General features: G+C 37.0%; 1 protein-coding gene across 2 annotated transcripts in view; it reads left to right on the forward strand.

Annotated features, from left to right (window-relative positions):
- Nucleotides 1-211: 211 nt before the first annotated feature.
- Nucleotides 212-26,390, forward strand: part of LOC6042603 (sodium/hydrogen exchanger 9B2) — a 51,937-nt gene continuing 25,758 nt past the window's right edge. The window contains exons 1-3 of one of the 2 annotated variants that reach the window (XM_038252863.1): nt 212-420; nt 23,786-23,933; nt 23,991-24,078. In XM_038252863.1, the coding sequence (XP_038108791.1) occupies nt 407-420; nt 23,786-23,933; nt 23,991-24,078 (250 nt within the window). In that variant the 5' untranslated portion in view covers nt 212-406. The remainder of the gene's footprint in view (nt 421-23,785; nt 23,934-23,990; nt 24,079-26,390) is intronic. The other variant, XM_038252864.1, reaches the window with a different exon arrangement.

Here is a 26,390-nt window from a genome sequence, read left to right on the forward strand (position 1 = left end):
TAACTCGCCAGAGCCAGTGATTTCAATTTGGTTTAACGATTTTTATTAGTATTGATGCAAATCCATTCCCGGAGAAAAACAATGGAGCTGTGTATTCATTCACACTGATAGTAGAATATACGCATTCTTATACAGCCTTGGTGAACAATAAAATAGGCAATTAAGATATATAAGTTTATAAATAATAGGTCTATTTGAAATTCTCTCTGAGTCTGTTGCGGTCCGCCTAGAAGTGAACATCATGCATTAGAGCATCTTCGTTCGTTCAATAGAAACGTGCAATTGCGAGCAATTCTAATCTGTAAACGGAGCCGGGATTGAGTGCAGTGCAGCGATTCGGTGTTTCAAATAGATTTATGAAAAAATTGTGTGATTACATAGAGTAGAACGAAATTCTACCTTCAACATGTTGAAGAAAAAGTAATTATACCTTTTTAATTGAACAGTGCTATTGTTTTGAACCGGAACAATTGAACCTACTGATTAAAATTAAACCAGTGAGAATCGAGAAGATATAACGCTGAATTAGCAACCTATGGAATAGATCAGCGATAACATTTGTGCATGAATTGGAAGTTTGAAGTTAACACTGGCGTGTTAAGTTATTTTCACACAAGTGTTTGAAAAACAGTGCAATGGGAACACTGGATACGTTCTCGGTGCAAAGTGCGTCGGATCGTTTCAACAAACTAGTAATCTTTGAGCGTCTTGTTAGGCGTATCAGAGATTGCGCCAACCAACAAGGATTTATAGTTGAAGCTATGTATTTGGTTCGTGAATGCTTGGAAACAAATTAAGTCTGGATGAACATTCAACAATCTACAACGGGAACTTGGCCATTTCAAACAGTAGTTTGTATAAACCTATTTTTATTTTAGAAAGGAATTAACACACAAAGAACGCTAAAATTTTATTTTTAAAGCTTTAACGCTACTGTTAAATTGTACAAAATTAAATACATATAATTTGTCAATCAAATCAAATTATTCGCTCTACAGCATTGCCTTGGCGTTCTCGATTGCGAGATTCCTACTCGAAACTGGGTGTCCGTAGGCTTGATTGTTGAGGCAATTGCAAACCTCTTTTTACACCTAAGCTTCCATCCACCCCGGGATTCGAACTGACGACCTTTGGATTGTTAGTCCAACTGCCTACCAGCGATTCCACCGAGACAGGACCCAGGGAGACGATTCCTACACCTGGACTGATCTAACGACCTAAGCTTTGTAGGTTAGTCCGGGACCAACATTTACTTCCCTTCCGACGGAAGGCGTGATCAGACAAATCTCGTCTCGAAAAATGCCACCGGGACCGTTTGGGATCGAACCCAAGCCGACTGGGTGAGAGGCAACCACGCTTACCCCTACAGCACGCTCCCGGATACATATAATTTGTAATGCAACTTATTTTTCTCACATGGTAAAGCTAGATCAGTTTTCAAAATAAACTCAGATAATGTATTGTAAAAATGAAAAATCGTTATACAAGAAAAACATTTAAATAATTTTGTACAGAACACTCTGAATCGTTGTTTATTGGTTTTTTTAAATAGTGTCCGGGACCCGTGGTGTAGGGGCAAGCTTGATCGCCTTTCACCCAGTCGGCCTGGGTTCGATCCCAGGTCCCGGTGGCATTTTCGACACGAGATTTGTCTGATCACGCCTTCCGTCGGACGGGGAAGTAAATGTTGGCCCCGGTCTAACCCGGGGTGGATGAAAGCTTAGGTGTTAAAAGAGGTTTGCAATTACCTCAACAATCAAGCCTTCGGACACCTAGTTTCGAGTAGGAATCTCGTAATCGAGAACGCCAAGGCTATGCAGTAGAGCGAATAATTTGATTTTTATTTTTTTTTCCAAATAGTTGACGAGTGAAACATACGTTTGTTTTCAAATAGGGTTCTTTGGCCTATGTTCATTTAAGCAAACAATGCCATGATTAAAAAAAACTACGCCAACCGTCATTTTTTACACATTTTTAATGTAGGAATGGGGAAAAAAACACTAAAAGGTCCACAGAATTGTTTTTGTGGTTTCGTATGTCACAGTATGAGTAATGGGATTTGTTTTTTTTTTGCTGAAAAGTTTTAAGAGAATTAGTGCGGTTCAATCTTCATATATATAACTATACATTTTTGAAGTTTTGGCTTTTCGGATATGTAGGGGAGAGTGGGGAGACTTGATCCCATGTTTTTGTATCGCACATAACTCTATCAATTTCTCACAAATCTATAAACTTTTTGCATGAATTGAAAGCTCAAACATTCAACTATGTTTGACTGATAATGGTATTTCATCAGAAGAACTCTTCGACTCATGCCAAGTGTTTTAAAAAAATATTTTAAACCAGCATTTTCAAAATGTTAGGAGTAACTTGATCCCCCTTTAACATTTAAAAAAAATCTTAAGTCAAATGTTTCTTATTCATCCAACCTTTTGATTGTCTATAAGTTACAGCAATTTCATCTAAAACCTTAACGTTTGTGTTCAAAATAAAACAAGTTTAGTATGTAAAATATTTAAAATCTTTAAATATAATTTTTTAGACCAAAATTGAGCATGTTTACAAAAGCTGGTAATTTTTGTTTACAAAACATTTGAAAAAAGGTTCGAACTGCAGTAAGTTATGTACAATTATACTAAAAGAAACTATGTACGAAAACCCAGCCCAATTAATTAAGCTTGAGGCTGATTCCACTGACTGTTAAAATGCAGGGATCAAGTCTCCCTAAACACACTTTTTTAAACAATTGGTTGTAAAAATAGTATGGCGATAAATTTAACGTCAAATGCGTATGGGTTTTGGAGTTGGTAAGTTTATCAAACATTTATCGTGTATAAAAATATTTTTTTGAATAAATTTTGAATGTTTTCTATACATATCAAAACAAACAAAAAAGATATCATGGAGGTTTTTTTCCAGCACTTTTGAGAAAAATGTGTGTAACTCAATCTAAACTTTTTTTTTCTACAATGAGTTTTAGTCAATTTAGTACAACTTTCTAGAACAAAGCTAATTTTTTAACCCACATGCTGACGAGATACAGGCCCGGGATCAAGTGTCCCGGGGGATCAAGTCTCCCCACTCTCCCCTATTTTGATTACCCAACCTATGCAACGATGGGTCACACGATTGATTCGCTCATTTTCTTCCAACTATCCAAGACGATCCAAGTGCTCGTATCATTTGATAAAGTTGTTATATTTTAAAACTTTTGAGCTCAACGCACTTTTGCCTTCCTCACTGAGGTAAGGCTATAATCCTGCTCTAAAAATGAACTTTCTATTAAAAGCTCCTAGACCCACCTTCATGTATACATATCTACTCAGAATCGAAAACTGAACAAATGTCTGTGTGTGTGTATGTGTGTGTGTATGTGTGTGTGTATGTATGTATGTGACCAAAATTCTCACTGAGTTTTCTCAGCACTGGCTGAACCGATTTTGATCGAACCAGTTGCATTCGACTTGGTTTAGGGTCCCATACATCGCTATTGAATTGTTTGAAGTTTCGATAAGTAGTTCAAAAGTTATGTATAAAAATGTGTTTTCACAAATACCCGGATCTCAATTATATGCATGTAAACTATGTCCGGATCCATCATTCGAACCATCGTTGGTTAGGTAACTGAAAGGCCATTCCAATGAGTCCAAAACATTGAAGATCTGGGAACCCTGTCTCGAGTTATGACCACTTAAGTGATATTTATGTACTTTTTTGAAGCCGGATCTCACTTAAATGTATGTAAACTATGTCCGGATCCATCATCCGACCCATCGTTAGTTAGGTAATTGAAAGGTCTTTCCAATGAGTCCAAAACATTAAAGATCTGGCAACCCTGTCTCGAGTTATGACCACTTAAGTGATATTTATGTACTTATTTGAAGCCGGATCTCACTTAAATGTATGTAAACTATGTCCGGATCCATCATCCGACCTATCGTTGGTTAGGTAATTGAAAGGCCTTTCCAATGAGTCCAAAACATTGAAGATCTGGCAACCCTGTCTCGAGTTATGACCACTTGAGTGATATTTATGTACTTTTTTGAAGCCGGATCTCACTTAAATGTAAGTAAACTATGTCCGGATCCATCATCCGACCCATCGTTGGTTAGGTAATTGAAAGGCCTTTCCAAAGAGTCCAAAACATTGAAGATCTGGCAACCCTGTCTCGAGTTATGACCACATATGTTATACATTGTGTTCTTTTTTTCTGGATCTAAAAAAGATGATGAAACCACTCATATACCCATTTTTGGTAAAAAGTGAGGAAGGCATCAACCACATAGGTGGATTAAGTTAGTTTTTTTTAAATCTTTCGGACTTGCACATTCTAAACAGGAACTTACGGGTTCTCAAGACCGATCGAATTAACCCAAAAACGATCATATTCGGTTCAGCCAGTGATAATCAAGTGACAATTTCTATGAATTTGATTCTGAGTCGATATGTATAAGGGTGGCTCGATATGCAGAACAGCTATTTTCTGATTGTAATTAGACCTAAATAAACCTACTAAAATTTGGGAGCGACGTGAGCAAACCGGCTTTTCGAAAAGCATTTCAATTTCGAATGGGAATTTGTATGTTAAAAACCAACTGTTTTGTTATTTTTATTTTTCAGCAGATGAAAAAAAAAACAATTACAATTGAAAAAATATATATATCTAAAGCTTTCCTGACGAAAGTATAATGGGGTGTACCCCATTTGTCATACTGGACATTTGGCATAAGGGGTATTCCAGAAGGACGTTTGGCATAATGGACTTTTGGAATAATTTTTACTAGCTATTTTTGTTATGTTTCTTTAGTTTTTCTTTTTTATTTTTTTCCCTTTTTCTGAAAGATAATTTTGTTTTTAAAGATGATGATTGTTTTTCAGAAAATTAAGTATCTCTGTAATTTTTTCCCTTCAGAAGTATTTTTCCTTTTTTTTTGTATTTCTCAATAAAGATTTTTAATGCAATTTTACACAAATTTTATTTAAAATTTTAATTCAAAAAATAAAAATCTTATATTATCTGTACATTTTGCCCTTTTCAAATGTTTCACAAAAACTTTTTGTGTATGCATTTTTATCTTTTTTAAATGCATATTTTTCGTTTTTTAACTTTTTGGAAATTGCGTGTTATGGCTTGATCTACTTTGTAAGAAAAGTACAAAGTACACGTACGCGGCTGCCGGTGGATTTACCTAAACTAAAACCTTTACTAATGAAATGATGTATGTTTTGCCCTTTTCAAATATTTAGCAATAAGATTTAGGGGTGGACATTTAGCTCTCCTTAAAAAAAACAATTTTCCCTTCATTTATATAAAAAAAACTTAAAGAAGTCCAAATCATTCGAAAGTTTCATTCAATATTATTTCAATATATACCAACTCATACAGCAGTTGCCCCGACCCCTCTTCGATTTGCGTGAAACTTTGCTCTAAGGGGTTATTTTGGTTCCTGATCACCAATCCTAGGTCCATTTTTCTATATTTCGTGACGGTGGGGCGGTACGACCCCTTTCATTTTTCTGGTTTTTTACTAAGATTCAGTGATTTGGTGTCAAAGCGACTTTTGTGTAAAATTAGACGCCCGATTTGATGGCGTACTCAAAATTTCGAAAAATGTATTTTTCATCAAAAAAAAGTTAACAAATAGTTTTAAAATCAATGTCATTTCCCGTTAATCACCTGTCAAAAATTGTGAGACATGTCATTTTATGGGAAATTTAATGTACTTTTCGAATCTAAAATATCCCAGAAGGGTCATTTTTCATTGAGAACAAAAATTTTCATTTTAAAATTTCGTGTTTTTTCTAACATTGCAGGGTTACATTTTAGAGTACAACAATGTTCTACAAAGTTGTAGAAGAGACACAATCACAAATTTTGATATATAGACATAAGGGGTTTGCATGTATTATTCACGAGTTATCAGAATTTTACAAAAAAGTTTTTTGAAAATGTTATGATTTGGACCATTTTTGACCAGTTTTTTCGAATTTTTAACCCATAAAACTCAATCGTTTGCTTTAGAACAGTGTTTCTCAACCGGTGAGGAATTCCCCCCTGGGGGGGAATTTGGCCATTCTAGGGGGGGAATGAGGGTTCAATAGAAATTCAATGTCTTGAATCATTATTTGAATCATTCTTTGCAACTTCCAGTTTCTTTGATTAGTAATAACAACATTTGTTTTTTCCCAAAAAATAGTTATTAAAGTTTCAATTTCTGTGAATTTTGACATTTCTTGAAACAATTAAATGATTTTTTTTTTAAATATTTCTGAGGTATTTGTATTTTTTTGGACTCAAGCAGATTTTTTGTGACAGATTTGCTGGTTTCTGTGAGATTTTTGTACACTTTTTAACAAGAATGTTTGTTTAAATAATTGGCAGTTGACAAAAAGTTTTTCAAATATTATTTAAGTTTGTTTGAATTCTTCACATTTTTAGAGTAATCTGTCTTTTGCCGCAGATAATTACTAATTTTATTAAATATTTGTACATATTTATAATTGTTTTTTTTTTATTGTAATTTAAACGAAAAGAAGCGCAGAATAGTGGCTTTTTTTTTAATTAAAATAAAACGTTTTCAAATACCTTCTAAAGTTTTTTTTTGTTATGAAAACTGTAATCTTTTTGCAAACCTAAAAAAAAGTTATGTTTGTGCATTGATACCAGTAAATTAAAAATAAGGGGGGGGGAATGAAGTTCTTGCAAATCAGTCAAGGGGAGAATGGATCGCAAAAGGTTGAGAAACACTGCTTTAGAAAGTATTTTTTTTCGGAAAGTTCAGCTAATTTAGCATAAGATTGACCCCTTGGACGATTGTTGTGACTAGTGCACTGCGAGAATCAGATTTTTTTTTCAAAGAAAATATTTTTGTGATGAGTGAGTGTATCCGGTTTGTTTTTTTTTTTATTTTCAAAAAATCCCCACATACAAGCAGTGCACAAGCCACAACAATAGTCAATTTTACACAAAAGTCGCTTTAACACCAAATTTCTATCTCTTCACGGTTGCAAGCTACAATTCACTGAAAAACGTGTCTTAGTAAAAAACCAGAAAAATGAAAGGGGTTGTACCGCCCCACCGTCACGAGATATCGAAAAATGGACCTCGGATTCGTGATCAGGGACCAAAATTACGTCTTAGAGCAAAGTTTCACGAAAATCGAAGAGGGGTCGGGGCAACTTTTTCCGATTTCGTGTGAATTACCCATTTAAAATTCAACTTACAGAAAGGAAAATCTCACAAAAGATGTACTTTTTGAATATTTGACTTTTGAGTTCTTTTATGAACGCCCAAGCCTTCCAAAAAAGTTGAAACAGAACTTCAACTTGCTGGTTCTCGAGCATGATTCAATCAATTGGGACGATCATTTTTCCAGTGATTTGTAATAGAGATTTTCCCTTCTTCACCCAAAGGAAAAATATATACCAAAATCTGCAACAGTGGTTTGCTGCAGAAAATGTTACATTTCATAACAGTTTTTGCAGCAAGTCCATATTTGAATTTTGCCCGTGTGTAAACATGTCAGCGATCTGCAGTTCTCCCCGAGCAACACTTCAGAGAGATGAATATGTTGGTGCTCTGTCTCTCACAATTCATCAATCATCCATGGCGCGGTGGTACCGTCAGTGGGGGTGACATTGGGTCTGGGGGGTGAGATTGGGTCAAAATGATTTTTTAAGGATTTCACCATTTCTCAGATTCTTCTCAATTAAACTGAATTCTGTTGTGTAGGGATTGAAAACCGTCAAATTTAAATCAAGATATCTAAAAATAGACACGGATAGACACGGAGATATTTTCAGGGAATGTAGTTGAAAGTGTGTACTTTCAAGTGCATTGTTCGGTTTTGCGCCAAATTGCGCCATTTTGAAAACATAGCAACTTGAAAATAGGCTCAAAATCACATAAAAATGGTTATAACTCTTCAATAAAGGCTCAAAACATTTTGCTGTCTTGGGCAAAGATGTGTAATTTTATGTCATAAACAACTCTTCAGAACATAGTAGGTCGCTAAAATGCTAACATTTTGAGTTATCACCAAAAAAGTGCTTTTTTGGACCATTTTTGCAAAAATGGCGTATATCTCGAGTAGATTAAGAGCTACAAATTTGATGCCTTGAACAAACTTTCATGAAATTTTCTCCTCTACAACTTTGCCAAAGACAACAAAGCCCTACAACGTCATCCAAGAAAGTTAGTTTTTGATTGACACCCTGGAAGGTCGTCACCCTGTATGTCAATAACTTTAAAAGATAGCCCTTATCAAATACAGCAACTCTTCCGAAGAAACAATTTGGCTAGGACGTCAAATCAAGGAGTTATCAATTTATTCCACTTAATTTTGCCGTTCCGAACACTGTGGCATTGTAGCATGTCAATACGATTCCCTCGAACAAGAAACACTGTTGGATGACTTGTTTTTACCATATCGTTGTATTTGAGCATCATTTTAGTTTCATTTGACCCAATGTCACCCCCTCTAAGGGGTGAGATTGGGTCAATTTTCAAACTATTGGCATTTAAGGTAGTGTTCATCAAAATCCACCATATTTTGGGAAAATGTTAGTAAACTATCTAAGAACAAATCTACGTTGGATGATTTTCGATGTTATTTAAATTGTTTTTGTTATTAAGTAATTACGAGAGGTGTATCGTTTTTTGACCCATAGTCACCCCCACTGACGGTAGCGTATCGGATTAACAACCAAGAAGTTGATGTCTTAATCCTCCTTCTGTTAAGATCTTTTTTTCAATTTAAATTATGACTAAAATATGGAGATTGGAAAAGCTTAAGGGGTTACATATATGTAGGAAATCACAAAATTTTATATTACAGATTATTTCATAAATCCACTCAAAACATGATTTTTAATCACTCTTGAAAGTTTCATGAAGATATTTAACGATTAAACTGAGTAAGAGACGATTTAAGTTCAAAATTTTGCCATGCGCAAAGCGGGCTGTCAAACTTTGTTGGCTTTTTTCTCTAAACCCCGAGCATGAGCATGAGAGACCACCCATGGCACTACTGATCATAGGCTTCGACTATCAAGTAGTATTTCCCTTATCAACAGCATGTATGAATGCGCTGAAAAGATAAAACACCATGATTTCCAGAACAAGATCAGTTGCGAATAGGTAACAGTCATTGGCCACCAACGGCGCCCGCCATGTCAGTTTGTAGATCTCGATTTTAAGGGACGGGAATGTTAGTTAGCGCAAGTTGCTACTAGGGCAGCTGATTTACTCTGTGCTTACACCCCACAAGCGCCAGGAACCTGAAAATTGGTTAGTAGGATAGGGTGTTTGGTCAGGATTCATCATAGAAGATGATGATGCGACCCAAAATCATAGTGTTTGTTGAAAGGTATTATGTTTTATTCTCAAGGCAAGCAATCGGATGCTGCGGATGAGACATTTCCCGTTTAACTGTTGTTAAATTTTAAATGAAATGGTTTAATCTTAGACAGCCGGCTGTGGAAAGATAAAACCAAATAATATTTATTTATAAAATGAGGTGTTAAACGCAATGCTGCAATGATAGCGTAGTCTGATTTTTAATTATATAATCATTTAGTTCATGAATTTGTTACGAAATAGACGCGACGAACTCAATCATCAAGTGCCTTCCGATCTTCTTTCTGTTAGCTAGATAAGGTATTGATTTTGGTTGCCTCTCGAGCTACGATGCTATGGAGAGGGCTTAACACACAAACAACCGACGTCGAGCCCTTCAACGCAAAAAAGACTCGCGCACCACACGACGTTCTTAATGAATCAAAATAATTTTGTTACACGATAAACCTAACGAACTCGGATCGTTTTTATCGAAAACTATATCACAATTCACGACAAAAATGCGAAACAAAAGGCACACAAAAAAATCACTTTTCACTCCGAATATTTTTTTACGACCGCGCGCTCCCTTTGCCAATTATGCACTGATGACGCTGCATTTTCAGAGGGTAATCTTCTCCTCGCAGCGCACAATTCACGACAAAAATGCGAAACAAAAGGCACAAAAAAAATCACTTTTCACTCCGAATATTTTTTTACGACCGCGCGCTCCCTTTGCCAATTATGTACTCCGACACAAAAGAGACGAAAATTATCACCTTTGTTGGCGTTTTTCTCTAAACCCCGAGTTGATTTACGGGTGCCACGATATCTCGAGATGGGATGGACCAAATTGGCTGAAATTTTAATTGAAGACTCTCAAGATGTATCCCGTGTGCATGACGAAGCCCAATTTTTAAAATCAGCTTTTTAAAAAATACAAAAATCAAAAACAAACGGTTTTTTAATATGAAAAAAAACACAAAAATATTTTTATCTTTTTTTATAATAAACTTTTTGAAAATCGGACTTCGTCATGCACACGGAATCAGTTTAACGAGTATTCACCAAAATTTTGAGCCGATTTGGTCAAGACTGTGTTGAGATATCGTGGCATCCGTTTTTTGAAACTGCTAACTTAAAATTGCTATATCTTGGCAACGATGCAACCAAATATCTTCAAATTTGTTTTGGAAGTAGGTGAAAATGTATATTTTATGTATATTTAATGTCATGAAAAAAGAATTTAAAAAAAGTTGAAGTGTGTGCTCATGCTAACCTCTGACTTTTTTGCCAATATACATGTATGTAACCCCTTCATTGCCGAAATCTAAAGAGTAGGTAGGGTAGAGTAGTCATCAATGAGACACGGGGAACAATGATAAAATAGCTCTCACAAGTCGTAGTTTCAACCAATCAGGCTCATATTTGGAGCAAAGGTGTGTCTACTGGATACACGTCTGCCATAATAGTGGCTTTGGTTATGTACGCTCCCTTGAAAAGTAATTCATAAATGTTTGATTATGGGGTGTAAGAGTAAATTATGGACAAAAAATACTTTTTCGCTCGTAGGCTGCCATTTACACCAAAACTAATATTTCTTCATATTTCTTTCGATAGGGATTGAGATGGGCTACAATGTCCTTTCATTAGATTTGGCCAAAATTTAGAATATACTCAGAATCCAGGGCTGTCTCATTGTTCCCCACTCATTTCAGCCCATGGGTAACAATGAGACACTTTGATTTTTCTTCATTAAACTTTTCAAAAACGATGGAAATCTTTCTAAACATGAAATAAAAGTGATTTTTGGCATATTTATAGAGTTTTATCTTCATTTTACCAAAAATCCAAAGTTATTTGGTATTAATATATGGATTTAAAATTTTTTAAACACTTTTTAGTGAAACTTTTATTAATAAAAGTTTCATGTTGGCCAAATTACTCTAAAATGTTCTATGCAAGTCACCTGCAATGGAACAATACAAAAACATTATGCTTTACTAGAAAAATGTTGATTTTCGTAGATTGTCTCATTGTTCCCCAGCTGTCTCATTGTTCCTGCCAAGTGCGTCTACAATGAGACAGTTGAATAACTCTGGCTGTAGATGTCGGATCGATATCATATTTTGGTCAATGTTAGAACACATTAAAAAAAAAGATAATGCAACAATAAGCTCATTAAAACATGGTGATGACAAAATTAGAAAAATCGTGGAAAGTTGAAAACCAAAAGTGTCTCATTGATGACTACCCTACCCTACATCTTTAAAAGGTTTTTCCCTTCTTTAAATTGAATATTAAATAAACAAGGAAAAAATTAAATTAAAAAAAAACTTTATAGCAAAATATTTTGAAAGGGGTAAAATGTAATGCTAACAAAAGATAACTCCTTCTATAAGCTACATTTCAAATAATTTTTAATTTTTATTTCACTTAGGTAACAGCTTTATTGTGAAATATTTAATTTACATCTATTAGGGAAAAAATACAGATATACAAGTTTGATATTTGGAAAAAAAAATTAATCTCTAAAAGTTACATGAAAACACTGAAACAAACAATAAAATTTCAATCTTTGAAATGAGAAATAATAATTAAATAAACAAAAAAAAGAGCAAGTAATAATTATGCAAAATGTCTATTACGCCAAACGTTGGTGGCTTTTGAACGAGTTATACCAAAAGTCCATTATGCAAAAAGTCCCTGAAGTCTTGGACGAATTATGCCAACTGTCCTTCTGGAAAACTCATTATGGCTAGTTTTGAGTAAGCATTATCATTTGTCAGAAACTTTCTTCTTGAAAATTTAAGCAAAATTTCTCAGCGCTATTGGATTAGTTTTCAATTGAACCAAAAGTAAAAATTACAAAAATCAAACAACAAAAAAGTTAGTTTTTCCATACAAATTTTCATACAAATTTGTCTGCTCAGATCGCTCTCAAATTTTAAGGGATTGTTTTGAGGCCTAATCTGCCGTTCTACGCATAATTGTCCCATGTTCAAAAAAGTAGTTCTACCCATAATTGTCCCTTGGGCCCCCCTAATCACCCCAGTTATCAGTTAATCGCTCTTGGGTAATTCTCCGCCAACTCACACAGCAGTTGCCCCGACCCCTCTTCGATTTGCTTGAAACTTTGTCCTAAGGGGTAACTTTTGTCCCTGATCACGAATCCGAGGTCCGTTTTTTGATATCTCGTGACGGAGGGGCGTTACGACCCCTTCCATTTTTGAACATGCGAAATAAGAGGTGTTTTTCAATAATTTGCAGCCTGAAACGGTGATGAGATAGAAATTTGGTGTCAAAGGGACTTTTATGTAAAATTAGACGCCCGATTTGATGGCGTACTCAGAATTCCGAAAAAACGTATTTTTCATCGAAAAAAACACTGAAACTGTTTTAAAAATTCTCCCATTTTCCGATACTCGACTGTAAAAAAATTTGGAACATGTCATTTTATGGGAAATTTAATGTACTTTTCAAATCTACATTGACCCAGAAGGGTCATTTTTCCATTTAGAACAAAATTTTTCATTTTAAAATTTCGTGTTTTTTTCTAACTTTGCAGGGTTATCTTTTAGAGTGTAACAATGTTCTACAAGCAGACTGTAGAGCAGACAATTACAAAAAAAATTGATATATAGACCAGCCATTCCACGTCAAACAGGAAGTCTCAAAATCAAAAGTGCTCCGATTTGGCTCAAATTTGGAGAAGGGGTTCTTTGGCCCAAATAATTAGACCCGTATTTTTTTGTTTGGCAATTAGGGTGGTCCAATCCGAAATAGGGTGGTCCAAAAAATTGCGTTTTTCGTCGATTTTCGCAAAAACCACATTTTTTAAAAATCATATCTCCGGAACGGCTGAACCAATTTTGGAGCACCACAATTCAAAAGAAAGGTTATTAGTTGGGCTTTTAAGGAAAAATATGTTGAGGTCCAAAAAAACTAGCTGAATATTTGAAAAGGTCCTATGAAAATTTCATTTGCCGATTTCAGGGTCTCCGGACCAAAGAGCCCATGTCTGAAAATATTTTTCCCTGGTTCCTTGTAATATTTTACATAACTGTCAAAAAATTGCGAATATCCATTAACACGTTTCGGAGATATGATTTTTTAAACATAAAAACTGGGTTTTTTCAGCGATGACCTATACATGTCTAGGTACCAAAAGTTGCGTCTTTCAATTACGAAAATTTTGGTACCCAAACATGTCTAGGTCATCGCTGAAATTTTCAAGTTATCGCAGTTTTAGTGAAAAAAGTTGATTTTTACCCGTTTTCGTCATTTTCCCATTTTGCACGCGGCGCTTCGAAAAAACCCAGTTTTTTTGTTTAAAAAATCATATCATTTTCCGGGAGGACATGGTCATTCCTTTCCCCACCATTCGGTCCGCTTCTCCGGCTTTGGGCGAAATGCCAGTGTGTGGTTGGACCTACTTCAGCACCGTCTACAGGAACGTTCTTCCTAGGAGAACCTTTCCTTAGGGCACTGGCCACTTCTATTTTAATTAACAGTATCAAAAACCATGAATTTTGATACCCATATTGCCCAAAATCGTAAGGATCGGTACATGCCCCCCGGGAAAACCAATCCTGAGGGCACTGGCCAATACTGATCAACGATTTCTGAGCATGTGGCTTCAAGCTTTTGACAGCTTTCAGTCATTCGCATTATATATAGTGCAGTCGGTTATATATAGTGCACTGCCGTTTTACGGCGATATGATGTATATGCCATTGAGGTGATTTTGCTGTAGACACAATTTTCTGTTTTTGTTCATTTTTTCAATTTAAAATGACTAATTTAAGGACTGCTCTGTAGAAACTGTTAAAAAGTACAATAAAAATGTGGCCCCTACAAAATTTCTTGTTTTTTCCTATTCTCTACGATTTTAAACCACAAACATCATTTGGCCGAAAAAATAGCAATAAAAATCACTACTTTTACTGCCCAATGATGTATGTATACATTGCTCGATCAAAGCTGGCTTTATTTTTGTGCCAGCTATTTGGAAAGCTGAGCGGATCCCGTAATGCATTGTCCACGTGGATACTTAAAGGGGGAGGGTATTAGGGAGCATTCTTTATTACGTAACGCAGTTGGGGGGAAGGGGGGGGGGGTTGGAGGCCGTGTTACGCTCCATACATTTTTTTTAATTTGCATGGAATTTTTTTTACGAGGGGGGGTCTAAAATCCGATTTTTTGCGTCACGTAATAAAGGAACGCTCCCTTAGCGATTGTCTACGCTCTATAAACACATTTTTTGCATGAACAATTGTCCGCAAGGGAGGTGGGTGGGTCTAGAATTTTCAAAAAAGTGTCTACGTGGATGTGGATAAGGTGTCATCCATTAAGTACGTCACATTAAAATCAGCCAAAATTTACTCCCCTCTTTGTCACGATTTCCTTATGCTTTTAACACGCAACGTCACGCTTGTTCAAAACCCCCCTCTTCCCTCAGATCGTGACGTACTTTATGGATGACGCCTAATGGACGTCCCCTTAAGAATTAAATCGAAAAAATGTAGTAAAATATTGGCCAGTCTTGATTTGGTCCCAAAACCTCAAATCAACATTCAAACAGTATTGAATTTGACTTCTATCAATTCTCAATGTATACATACATCATGATGAGTAAAATTGGCGTATACATCATTGTTTGTTTGCTTAATAAAATGAGCTCCAGAGCAGTTTTTTGAAAAATTCTTTCGTCAGGGGGTAGCTTTCAAGATTCTTTATCAGACTGTACAATAAAATTGAAAATGTCCAAAATGGCGTATACATCATATCGCCGTAAAACGGCAGTGCAGTCGGATTCGTTAATTCGAATGCAGTTCGATTCAAATTAGCGATTTCACTCTGTACCTGTCACATTGAGGGCTTGCGATGGTAAAACGAGACATTTAAAATAAAGAATGGATTGACACCGCAGACAGAGCTTCAAGACCATGTTCTTTGTCAAAACCTGGCATGGGATAAACAAAGAGAAAAAAAAACTATTGTCAAACTAAGCCACTTTCAACATGGCCGCTTCTGTCAACCTAAACCAGTCCTTTCTTATGAGGAGAAAATGAGAAGTATTGTAATTTGAGTTAAAAAAAAAGGTGCAGGTGGTTATGTTCTACATGACCAATAAGACAAAGAACTTTGTACAAAACTCTAAAAAATCATTCTATTGTTATTTTTTTTTAATTCTTTGCCAATTTATTTAATCCTTAATAATTAATACTAATTTAATGTCTTCAATCATTGACATCTCTGTGAAAATAAATTGCCTGAAAACAAAACTATTGCCAAAACAAATATGGTTCGGAAAAAATTACCACCGTGGATCCGTCTTTGACGAAACCTCGTAAGGTACTGAAATTTTCTGAGGCTATCTGTTAACTTAAATCAGGGGGTAGCGAAGAAGCCGCCATCTTGGAAGTTCAGATAACAAACACTCAGAATCAGTATTATTCATATTACTTTGGTAACACGAAGTGTGTTATCCTGGTTAAACTCAAAAGTCCCATGCAAAAGTGTAAAACCAAACTGAAAAATGTGTAATGCCGATTCACAGTGTACGGGCGCACTGTTTGATCGACCAAAAGAAAAAAAGCAAAAAAAGGTAAACAGAAAAATCACTTTTTTCGATATGAATTTTCAGCCAATATTGGGATGGAATCTCCAAGGATATGATAGAATTTGCCATCAGCAACACAATTCACGTGTTTTTTTCAGGTATTTATCGTTTGAATTGCGGGAAATTTGAAAATCAAAAACCCAAACAATGATTTGTTATGGGCTACCATTTGACAGCTAGTGCTTTTGTTGTGGGCTCTCATTTGACAACCGTGCTAATGTCGACTGTTGCCAGTTTGCTTTGGTCGGAATAGGGTTGCCATCCCCCCGACTTAAATAGTTCGCATGAAATGTGGCAACATGGTGCAAATTTTGCCTTTTCTCTTGCTGTCGTGGAACTTTCACGCGAGAATGTTGCACGATGGTTGCCACATTTCATGCGAACTATTTAAGAAAATTTCAGTACCTTACGAGGTTTCGTCAAAGACGGATCCACGGTGGTAATTTTATTGCTCAGACACACACATCCACACATTGATAGACACAGGTTGTGAACCAACTTGGGAGGAATTCTGTTCTTATAAAGATTGTTGGACGGTCACCCGAACACCAGAATGATTTAGGGCAATGGGGTTGGGACCAATCTGGTAGGATTTTGGCCACACCCGGAGTGGCCATTGCCCTGAGGGAAGGTTCAACCGGGGACTTTTATCGAACCATGCGACTTGGGGCAATATGGGTATCAAAATTCATGGTTTTTGAAACTGGTAATGAAAATGGCCATTTTGACAGGATTGGCCACAACCTGGAGTGGCCGGTGCCCTCAGGGAGGTTCTCCCGGGAAGACATTTATCGAACCATGCGACTTGGGGCAATATGGGTATCAAAATTCATGGTTTTTGATACTGGTAATGAAAATGGCCATTTTGACAGGATTGGCCACACCCGGAGTGGCCAGTGCCCTGCGGAAGATTCCACAGGGGGGCCATTAATCGAACCATACGACTTGGGGCAATATGGGTATCAAAATTCATGGTTTTTGAAACTTGAAATGAAAATGACCATTTTGACCGGATTGGCCTCAACCGGAGTGGCCATTGCCTTGGAGGAAAGTCCTACCGGGGGGACATTTACCGAACTATACGACTAGGGGTAATATGGGTATGCTGATTGATACCCAAGTTATAAAGGTCCCATTATGCAAGGGTGGTTTTCTCTAAATTAATTACTCCAAAGTGTTGAGTTTGACGGTCCGAAACGTTCTGATTTTATTATGATCGAAAAGTCCCCCAGAGCCTCACACACGAGGTACTGAGGTTTTGCTTACAGTGCATTAATCGAGCTACTTGCTTTAATCGCGGCGAGGTAAACGAAGTTTAGCTTTGTTCGCAGTTTGGGTTACTGTTGTCGGGTATGCTGACGATGTTGGTGGCGTCGATCAATTATGCGGAAAGCAATTTCCGTAACTGCTCCCTCACCAAGAAAGGATCGTCCCGATCCGTATCGACTGCACATAAATTTTCCATTGGAAAGAACTACCAAACAGGTCACTCAGCGAGTTTGAAATATCAGAAGCTTCTTTGGTGATGTTTGAAACATTATAGTTGTTGCTGTTTTGTAATTAAGTGTTACAAATATTTGTAATCAAAGATTACGTAATCCTTAATTACATCTTCGTTTGTTACATTTCTGTAACTCTGAATTACAAATCGAGACTTGTAATTAGCTATTACAAACAAACTATTATTTCATTGTAATGTTTCCTCTTAACAATTTCAAACATACTCGATTAACTTAAATTTTTTTGCTACATAATTTTGAAATGATTTTCTATGTTTTTTTTTATCACTCACACACCTTCTTAAAAATAAATTTTGAATCGTGTTTTTTCCTTTTGTCAAATTAGTTAATCTGATTTTCGAATTGCTGATTTTGTTTTTACTCACACACACTCACTTAACTTATCAAATTTGGAAAAATATTTTTGAATTTTGAATTTGGATTTTTTTTTTCACTTTAAATTTTGTCGCTTGTTGAAAATCCGGGTAACGCTGTTCCTTTGTCCTCCTCGTCGAAGGTGTTGACGTCCATGTCGTGCTGCGCTCCTGAACTCTGACCGAGTTTTTCGCGATATGCACACGATGGTATCACGCCTCTTGCCGAAGTATTCAGCGGATAACGTTGGTTCATCTTCTTCGGTCGGTGGCTATTTCACCAGGCAATTTCCTTGGCTGCTTCACTCCTGATCTCCAGAGCCGTTGGTGACGAATTTCTGCTGAATGAACAACTGCCGTGTTTTTCGCATTAACTTGCACTTTCGGTCTCACTACCGAGATTTTCGCGAACGACCACTTCAATCACTGGGCACAGCCACCTTCCGGCGAAGACTCGACTGCGCCAGTTATAAAGGTCCCATTATGCAAGGGTGGTTTTCTCTAAATTAATTACTCCAAAGTGTTGAGTTTGACGGTCCGAAACGTTCTGATTTTATTATGATCGAAAAGTCCCCCAGAGCCTCACACACGAGGTACTGAGGTTTTGCTTACAGTGCATTAATCGAGCTACTTGCTTTAATCGCGGCGAGGTAAACGAAGTTTAGCTTTGTTCGCAGTTTGGGTTACTGTTGTCGGGTATGCTGACGATGTTGGTGGCGTCGATCAATTATGCGGAAAGCAATTTCCGTAACTCCCATATTGCATCAAGTCGCATGGTTCGATTAATGTCCCCCTGGTAGAACCTTCCCCAGGGCACTGGCCACTCCGGGTGACTCCGGGTGTGGTCAATCCGGTCAAAATGGCAATTTTTATTACCAGTTTCAAAAACCATGAATTTTGATACCCATATTGCCCCAAGTCGTATGGTTCGATTAATGTCCCCCCGGTAGAACCTTCCCGAGGGCACTGGCCACTCCGGGTGTGGTCAATCCGGTTAAAATGGCCATTTTCATTAACAGTTATAAAAACCATGAATTTTGATACCAATATTGCCCCAAGTCTTATGGTTCGATTAATGTCCCCCCGGTAGAACATTCCCGAGGGCACTGGCCACTCCGGGTGTGGCAAATCCGGTCAAAATGGCAATTTTCATTACCAGTTTAAAAAACCATGAATTTTGATACCAATATTGCCCCAAGTCGTATGGTTCGATTAACGTCCCCCCGTAGAACCTTCCCCAGGACACTGGCCACTCCGGTCAAAATTGCCATTTTCATTGACAGTTTCAAAAACCATGAATTTTGATACCAATATTGCCCCAAGTCGTATGGTTCGATTAATGTCCCCCCGGTAGAACCTTCCCCAGAGCACTGGCCACTCCGAGTGTGGTCAATCCGGTTAAAATGGCCATTTTCATTACCAGTTTCAAAAACCATGAATTTTGATACCAATATTGCCCCAAGTTGTATGGTTCGATTAACGTCCCCGCCGTAGAACCTTCCCCAGGGCACTGGCCACTCCGGGTGACTCCGGGTGTGGCAAATCCGGTCAAAATGGCAATTTTCATTACCAGTTTCAAAAACCATGAATTTTGATACCCATATCGCCCCAAGTCGTATGGCTCGATTAATGTTTCCCCGGTAGAACCTTCCCGAGGGCACTGGCCACTCCGGGTGTGGCAAATCCGGTCAAAATGGCAATTTTCATTACCAGTTTAAAAAACCATGAATTTTGATACCAATATTGCCCCAAGTCGTATGGTTCGATTAACGTCCCCCCGTAGAACCTTCCCCAGGGCACTGGCCACTCCGGTCAAAATTGCCATTTTCATTGACAGTTTCAAAAACCATGAATTTTGATACCAATATTGCCCCAAGTCGTATGGTTCGATTAATGTCCCCCCGGTAGAACCTTCCCCAGAGCACTGGCCACTCCGAGTGTGGTCAATCCGGTTAAAATGGCCATTTTCATTACCAGTTTCAAAAACCATGAATTTTGATACCAATATTGCCCCAAGTTGTATGGTTCGATTAACGTCCCCGCCGTAGAACCTTCCCCAGGGCACTGGCCACTCCGGGTGACTCCGGGTGTGGCAAATCCGGTCAAAATGGCAATTTTCATTACCAGTTTCAAAAACCATGAATTTTGATACCCATATCGCCCCAAGCCGTATGGCTCGATTAATGTTTCCCCGGTAGAACCTTCCCGAGGGCACTGGCCACTCCGGGTGTGGTCAATCCGGTTAAAATGGCCATTTTCATTAACAGTTTCAAAAACCATGAATTTTGATACCAATATTGCCCCAAGTCTTATGGTTCGATTGATGTCCCCCGGTATAACCTTCCCGAGGGCAATGGCCACTCCGGGTGTGGCAAATCCGGTCAAAATGGCCATTTTCATTACCAGTTTCAAAAACCATGAATTTTGATACCCATATTGCCCCAAGTCGTATGGTTCGATTAATGTCCCCCCGGTAGAACCTTTCCCAGGGCACTGGCCACTCCGGGTGTGGCCAATATCCTACCAGATTGGTCCCAACCCCATTGCCCCAAATCATTCTGGTTGTCCGGTGACCATCATAACAATCTTCATTAGAACAGAATTCCTCCCAATGTAGTGCTCAAACTGTGTCTTTCAATGTGTGCGTGTGTGTGTGTGAGAGCAGTTAAATTACTACCGTCTTTGATGAAACCACGGAAGGCACTGAAATTTTCTGAGGCTAAGTGCTAGCTTAAATAGTTCGCATGAAATGTAGCAACAGTGGTGCAACATTCTCGCGTGATAGTTCCACGAAAGCAGGAGGCAAGGTAAAATTTGTAAAGTGCTCTCAGCCAATCAGCAGCCGGGATTTTTCCTGCATTCATTTTTTATTTTCATCTTAACTTTTGAATACTTTAACAAAGTTTTATCAACTTTGTGAGGTAGTCTACTTGCAATTTAATACTTCCCCTTTCGTTTGGTGGATAAAGCATGCAGATTGCTTGAATTGGGTGGAATATATAAGCGTTCAAACAATTACACAAATCGTTACACTTTCGCTTCGCGAAATTTTGGATTGACACCCGTAGACAGTGCCCTTAGGACAAAGTTCTTTGTCAAAAGAAAAAAAAAATAATCAATTTCAGAAATAATTCTGAAGTTTTTTTGAAAAGGACCAATAAACAAAATTTTCAGTTTTTGCTTTTTGGGTGTTGTTTAATACCCCTGACTCAAGGCGGTTTCAAAAACACCCAAAAAGCAAAAACTGAAAATTTGGTTTATTGGTCCTTTTCAAAAAAACACCAGAATTGTAAATTGCATTAATAGATTGATTAAAATATTTTCAATTAAAAGGCATTTAGTTCTATCTTACACCGAATGTCTTATTAACATTTTTATTTTTAAAAACAATACATTTCATGAACTGACGATTCTTTTGCCCATTTACAGTGTTGCGATTTTGAGCGCTCATCCGCTCATGAGCGAGCATTTTTCGCTCATTCGTGAGGAGGAGCGCGACGCGAGCTAGCTCACGTTTGCTCGTGCTCGTGTTTGCTCATTTATTTTATAAGCGAAAATGTTCATTGCTCGCGCTCGCGTTCATTTTTTCTCATTGAGCAAAATGAGCGGTATTTTTTTACCTGTAACGGGTAAAGGATAATAACTTTTTTTTTCAGCAGAGCTTCGAGGTTGTTTTTTTAATGGAGGCTGAATAGGCTAATCTTAATAATATTTGATGAAGTTATTTGTCATATTTTTTTGTTTTGAAACTTGTTTTGGAGTCAGAGTTAAGGGGTTAAGGTGTTACATTAAGATCTTTACGCAGTAAAAAAAAACCATAGAAATATTACATCTGGGAAGTACATCTTTTATGTTAGAAAAATGCGTAATTTTATTTCTGAAAATGTGTAATTTTGCCACTTTTCTGGTGTAATGCAACTTTTTCAGTCTAAATCGAGGTAAAATTATAACATTCAAGACGTAACATTCAACCTTACAAAATTACAACTTCCAAATGTACAATTTTTTACTGTGTAGAAATAATTCGATTAGTAGAAAAAAAAGTTGATAATATAGAGTGGCACGTGAAAGTGAACTATTTAATAAAGCTGAAAAGTATCTTTTAAGGAATACAAATATGTTTTCTTTGTAATACGTTTAGTCATGTTTTAATTCCTGGGCACCTCATCTTGTTTAGTCAATTATTTGTAAATAATTTTGCATAATAAATGTCAAATCTGTGTCTTAGATAATTTTTACATCAATTATCTTATTTATATGCTGGAGTCGATCCAAAAAAATAAATGAGAAATGAGCGTGCTCACAAGTAAAAACATGTTTTAATATAAAAAAATCGATTACCATCCTATTTACAGCTTATTTAAGACCTAAAAATTCCGTTCCTTGACAGTTTGCTCTAAATTTGAAAGTGAAATAAGCTAAAAAGAGTGTCTGGGATTCTTAGCAAATTAAGACACTTTACTTGCGTGTCAGCCATTTTTCATTTATCGGGAAATTAATCAAAACTAGTTTTCTAAATTATCAAACTCTGAAAAAAATATATAGGCTGACAACATTGAAGTTTCATAAATTTACCATTACCACATTGATCACAAAAAAAACTGGGGTAGAAAAGTATTACCGGAATCCACCGCAATCAATTTTTGACAGTTCGACGCCAACGAATAATTTGATGAATTTACCGCGGTTAACCAAAATCAAATTATCAATTAGGTTTTACGCCGACTCGATTTGGAGGTTAGAAATTTGACAGCTTGGCTGCACTGTTTACATTTTTTGCACGTGTGTCTCAGTAAAAATGTGTGTGCGTGTGCGCTCGTGACGTCACGCTGTAAAACCTAATGCAACTTTGATGAGTTCATGTCCCTTTTTCGCGATGAAATTATCTTCAAAAGTGGCAACCCAATTGACCTGTGCCAGATTCATAAACAAAACTAAAAATCTACCTGATTTGCTGATGAGCGCTTATTGAGCGCGAGCGCATGCGTTGAGCATGAGCGAGCACGAGCTACCTGTTAAGTCCTCATGCTCATAAATGAGCGAGCACGGATTCTGGCTCGCTCGCTCATTCGCAACCCTGCCCATTTAAAACTATTGTTATTTTTTTTTTTCGCGTTACATAGAAATTTCATCTAGATTGAACAATGTTAAACCTGTGCTTCCCGTGAAATTAAAATGTTGCGTGAAGAAACAACATCGTAGAACTGGATTAAAAAAGATTTATTAACTTTCTTTGCGTAACGGGATAACGACAGTAGCAGATTTATAGATAAGAAAAAACTTCCCCTCCCATTTAATGACTTGTAGGCTTTTTAGGATTTTTTTAGATTTAAACGCATTTAAATCATATTGTATTTTTCAAATCCAAATGAAAATTAAAAATCTTTCATATAAAAAACACATTAAAAATTGAAGAATTGAACTTTTATTGACTCATCTTTGAATTGCCAACCATTTCAAGTAATTTGTATCCGGCAGCTCCTTATGAACGGATCCACCGTAAAACGATTGAACATAAACACAGGATTTTCCACCCACATCCAACCGTAAATTTTAACAGCCAAATTAAAAAAAAAATCTGCGAGGAAAAACTTAACAACATTTCAACCAAAGAAAAAGTCATCCGCATGCTTGAGCACTGAGTTGAAAAATATCATCAAGAAAATTTGAATTGTCAAGCTATCTGAATCACAGATTGCTTGATATTTGTTTTTGAACACGAATTTTCTTGCAAAAAACAGAAGAATACAAACGTAAACACTCAAAAAGAAGACTCTATCCAGCCGTCCCGTCCCAGGTCAAAACCAGTAAAAAAAACTATACTTTCAGTTGTGATGATTAGGGTGGTCCAAGTTCGGGTTTGATCCAGCTACGCCGTGTGTGGTACAGCTGGAGCTGACAAAAATGTTAATGCAACCTGACCATAATGATACAACTCTTTCCATTTCAGTCTCAGAATGCCAGGCAGCGACGATGGCGTTGTTTCGAATGAGCCCAAACGACGGGTCAGTATTATCACAGATCCTGTTATGGAGAGCAGAATGGGGGGCCATGATAATTTCGGGTTCGAACCCAACGCCAAACGAAAGATTTCACAGGTTTGGTGATATGAGTAAAGTACTAGTTCAATTTAATATTTTGTTTAAAATCAACAGCAATCGCACCATTCGGAAGAAGGACCAGTGAGACGAAAAAGTAATTTACACAACGCCAATCTAGATAGCTCATCAGTTAATAGTTATGGTATGTTTATCTGATTATTTTGAAAAAGAATATGAAATGAATGATTCAATTTATTAAAATAAATTAGACGTCTTGCGCAGCTAAGCGCAGACAAAACTTCCGCCAGGCGCCCCCCTTTTTCGTCTGGGATGGAAATACAACATCTATTGTCTTTTGCAGGCAGTCACATTAACAAACTTTTCGACACTCTCAGCAAACGTTAATTCAATACAAATAGCTGCCGGATCTTTTTCCGGATCTCTCTGCCAAAAAGATCCTGCAGCAATTTTGCATGTCTAGAGTTTCTTTTGAAAAGGACCAATAAACTATTGTCTTTCATATGTTTATAGGACCTAATAAAAAACTCTAGATGTTGAGCATGAGCATGGTTGACTGCCAATGAGCTGCTACTCCGTTATTGACAGATCAGCTGAAGTTAAACAATGAATCAAAAATGATCAGTGGGAACCAACCATCCGTTCACTGTTTAACCTCTGAAGATCCCTACTTTATTAGTCAATCCCGGCGCCCTCCCAAGAAGCCTGCAGTTCAACGAAAGGGAGGAATGTTAGTCCGATAGTTGAAGTTGCAGACTCATCAAGCACATAGTTTTTCGCTATATACTTGTTGATACCGCTTGAGACCGTTGAATCCACAGCATCTCCTTCAAGCATCACGTGATTAATTTTTTTGGGTTAGTAGGATAAGGTATTGGCTTTTCGATGCCTCCCGAGCTACGACGCTATGGAGAGGACTTTCATAACAGACCCGTCGGCGAGCCTTCTGAGCAACGATGCTATGGGAAGGTCTTTTTGATTAACACACAAAGTCACTCACACACAATTATTTCACTCCACTATTAATTAATCCAAAATGTCAGTGCATCTTTCGATCATTATATAGAAATGGCTTTTTCACCATAAAAAATAAAACCTTATTCAAAAAATTATACACAATTTACCCGACGCCGTGCCTTCCGATCAACGATGATATAGGAAGGGATTTGAAAATCACAAAACAATTAATTAAGATCACCAAAAAAAAACACAAAAAAAACACCAATTACTCAACGAAAATTACGCTCAAGACACAAATAATTCCATAAGTCATGCTATTATTCGATTACCACAATAACTCACCCCTAACGAACAGCGACACAAAAGCACACACACAAATTAACCTGCATAATCACGATTTCGCGTCCCCACTTCCAGCGCACCAATGATGCTATTATTCGATTACCACAATCACTCACTCCATACGAATAGCGACACAAAAGCACACAAAAAAATTAACCTGCATAATCACGACTTCGCGTCCCCACTTCCAGCGCACCAATCCTAATAAAAAACTCTAGATGTTTTGACGAAAAACCCGTTAGACCCGACTGGGTGTATTCCATTTGGCATAAAGTCATTTGGCATAATGCCGTTTGGCATAACACCGTTTGGCATAATGCCATTTGGCATAATGCCGTTTGGCATAATGGACGTTTGGCATAACGGTTATTTGGCATAATGGCCATTTGGCGTAATGATATTGAGCAATTCCAGCCCAAAACAGGAATTTTTTAGATACTTTTTTCTCGACCCTCTCCGATTTCAATGAAACTTTGTAGACATATTCTACGCTTATATAAGCCATTTTTGTGTATATGGAGCCAGTTACACTCGATAATGACATTTGAGAAGGGTGTAAGTGCTTTAAATATTTTTGTATTTCGTAATTTAAACATTGCTGTATCTCGAAGCCATTGCAGCGTATCACAAAGTGGTCAAAGACAAACTTGTAGGAAATTTGACGGGCTTTCCGAAAAAAATACACTGAAAGAAAAAAACACTCCATTTGTATGAGATTTTTTGATTTTTAAGTTAAAAAGTCAAATTTGACCACGATTTTTTTTCGTTCAATTTTTTTGTGAAAATAGCCTAAGATGTAACAAAAAGACTCACGAAAAATGCAAGATGGAGCAACTCACCTGAAAAAATACAAAAATCATTTACTGAAACTGTTTTTTCAAAAGTGCTCTAAACATCAAAATTTTCAAAAACCGAACACGAGAATCGATTCTCCAGACAATTTTACATAAAAGTCTCCATATTGACAATTGTCCTAAGTCCGATCCTTGTGAAGTTACAGCGGTTTTAAAAATGAAAATGTTGAAACAATAAGTTTTTTGTTGGTTATTGGCAATTTCTATATGACAGACTTGGTTTTTCAGTCTCGAAAATATTTTTACCGGAACGCTCGTCCGATTTCCCATAAATTTGTCTTTGAGCACATTTCAATTGGATGTACGGGCTCCATATACACAAAAATGGCTTATTTAAGCG

The sequence above is a fragment of the Culex quinquefasciatus genome, chromosome 2 (assembly GCF_015732765.1).
Source record: "Culex quinquefasciatus strain JHB chromosome 2, VPISU_Cqui_1.0_pri_paternal, whole genome shotgun sequence".
Taxonomy (NCBI): domain Eukaryota; kingdom Metazoa; phylum Arthropoda; class Insecta; order Diptera; family Culicidae; genus Culex; species Culex quinquefasciatus.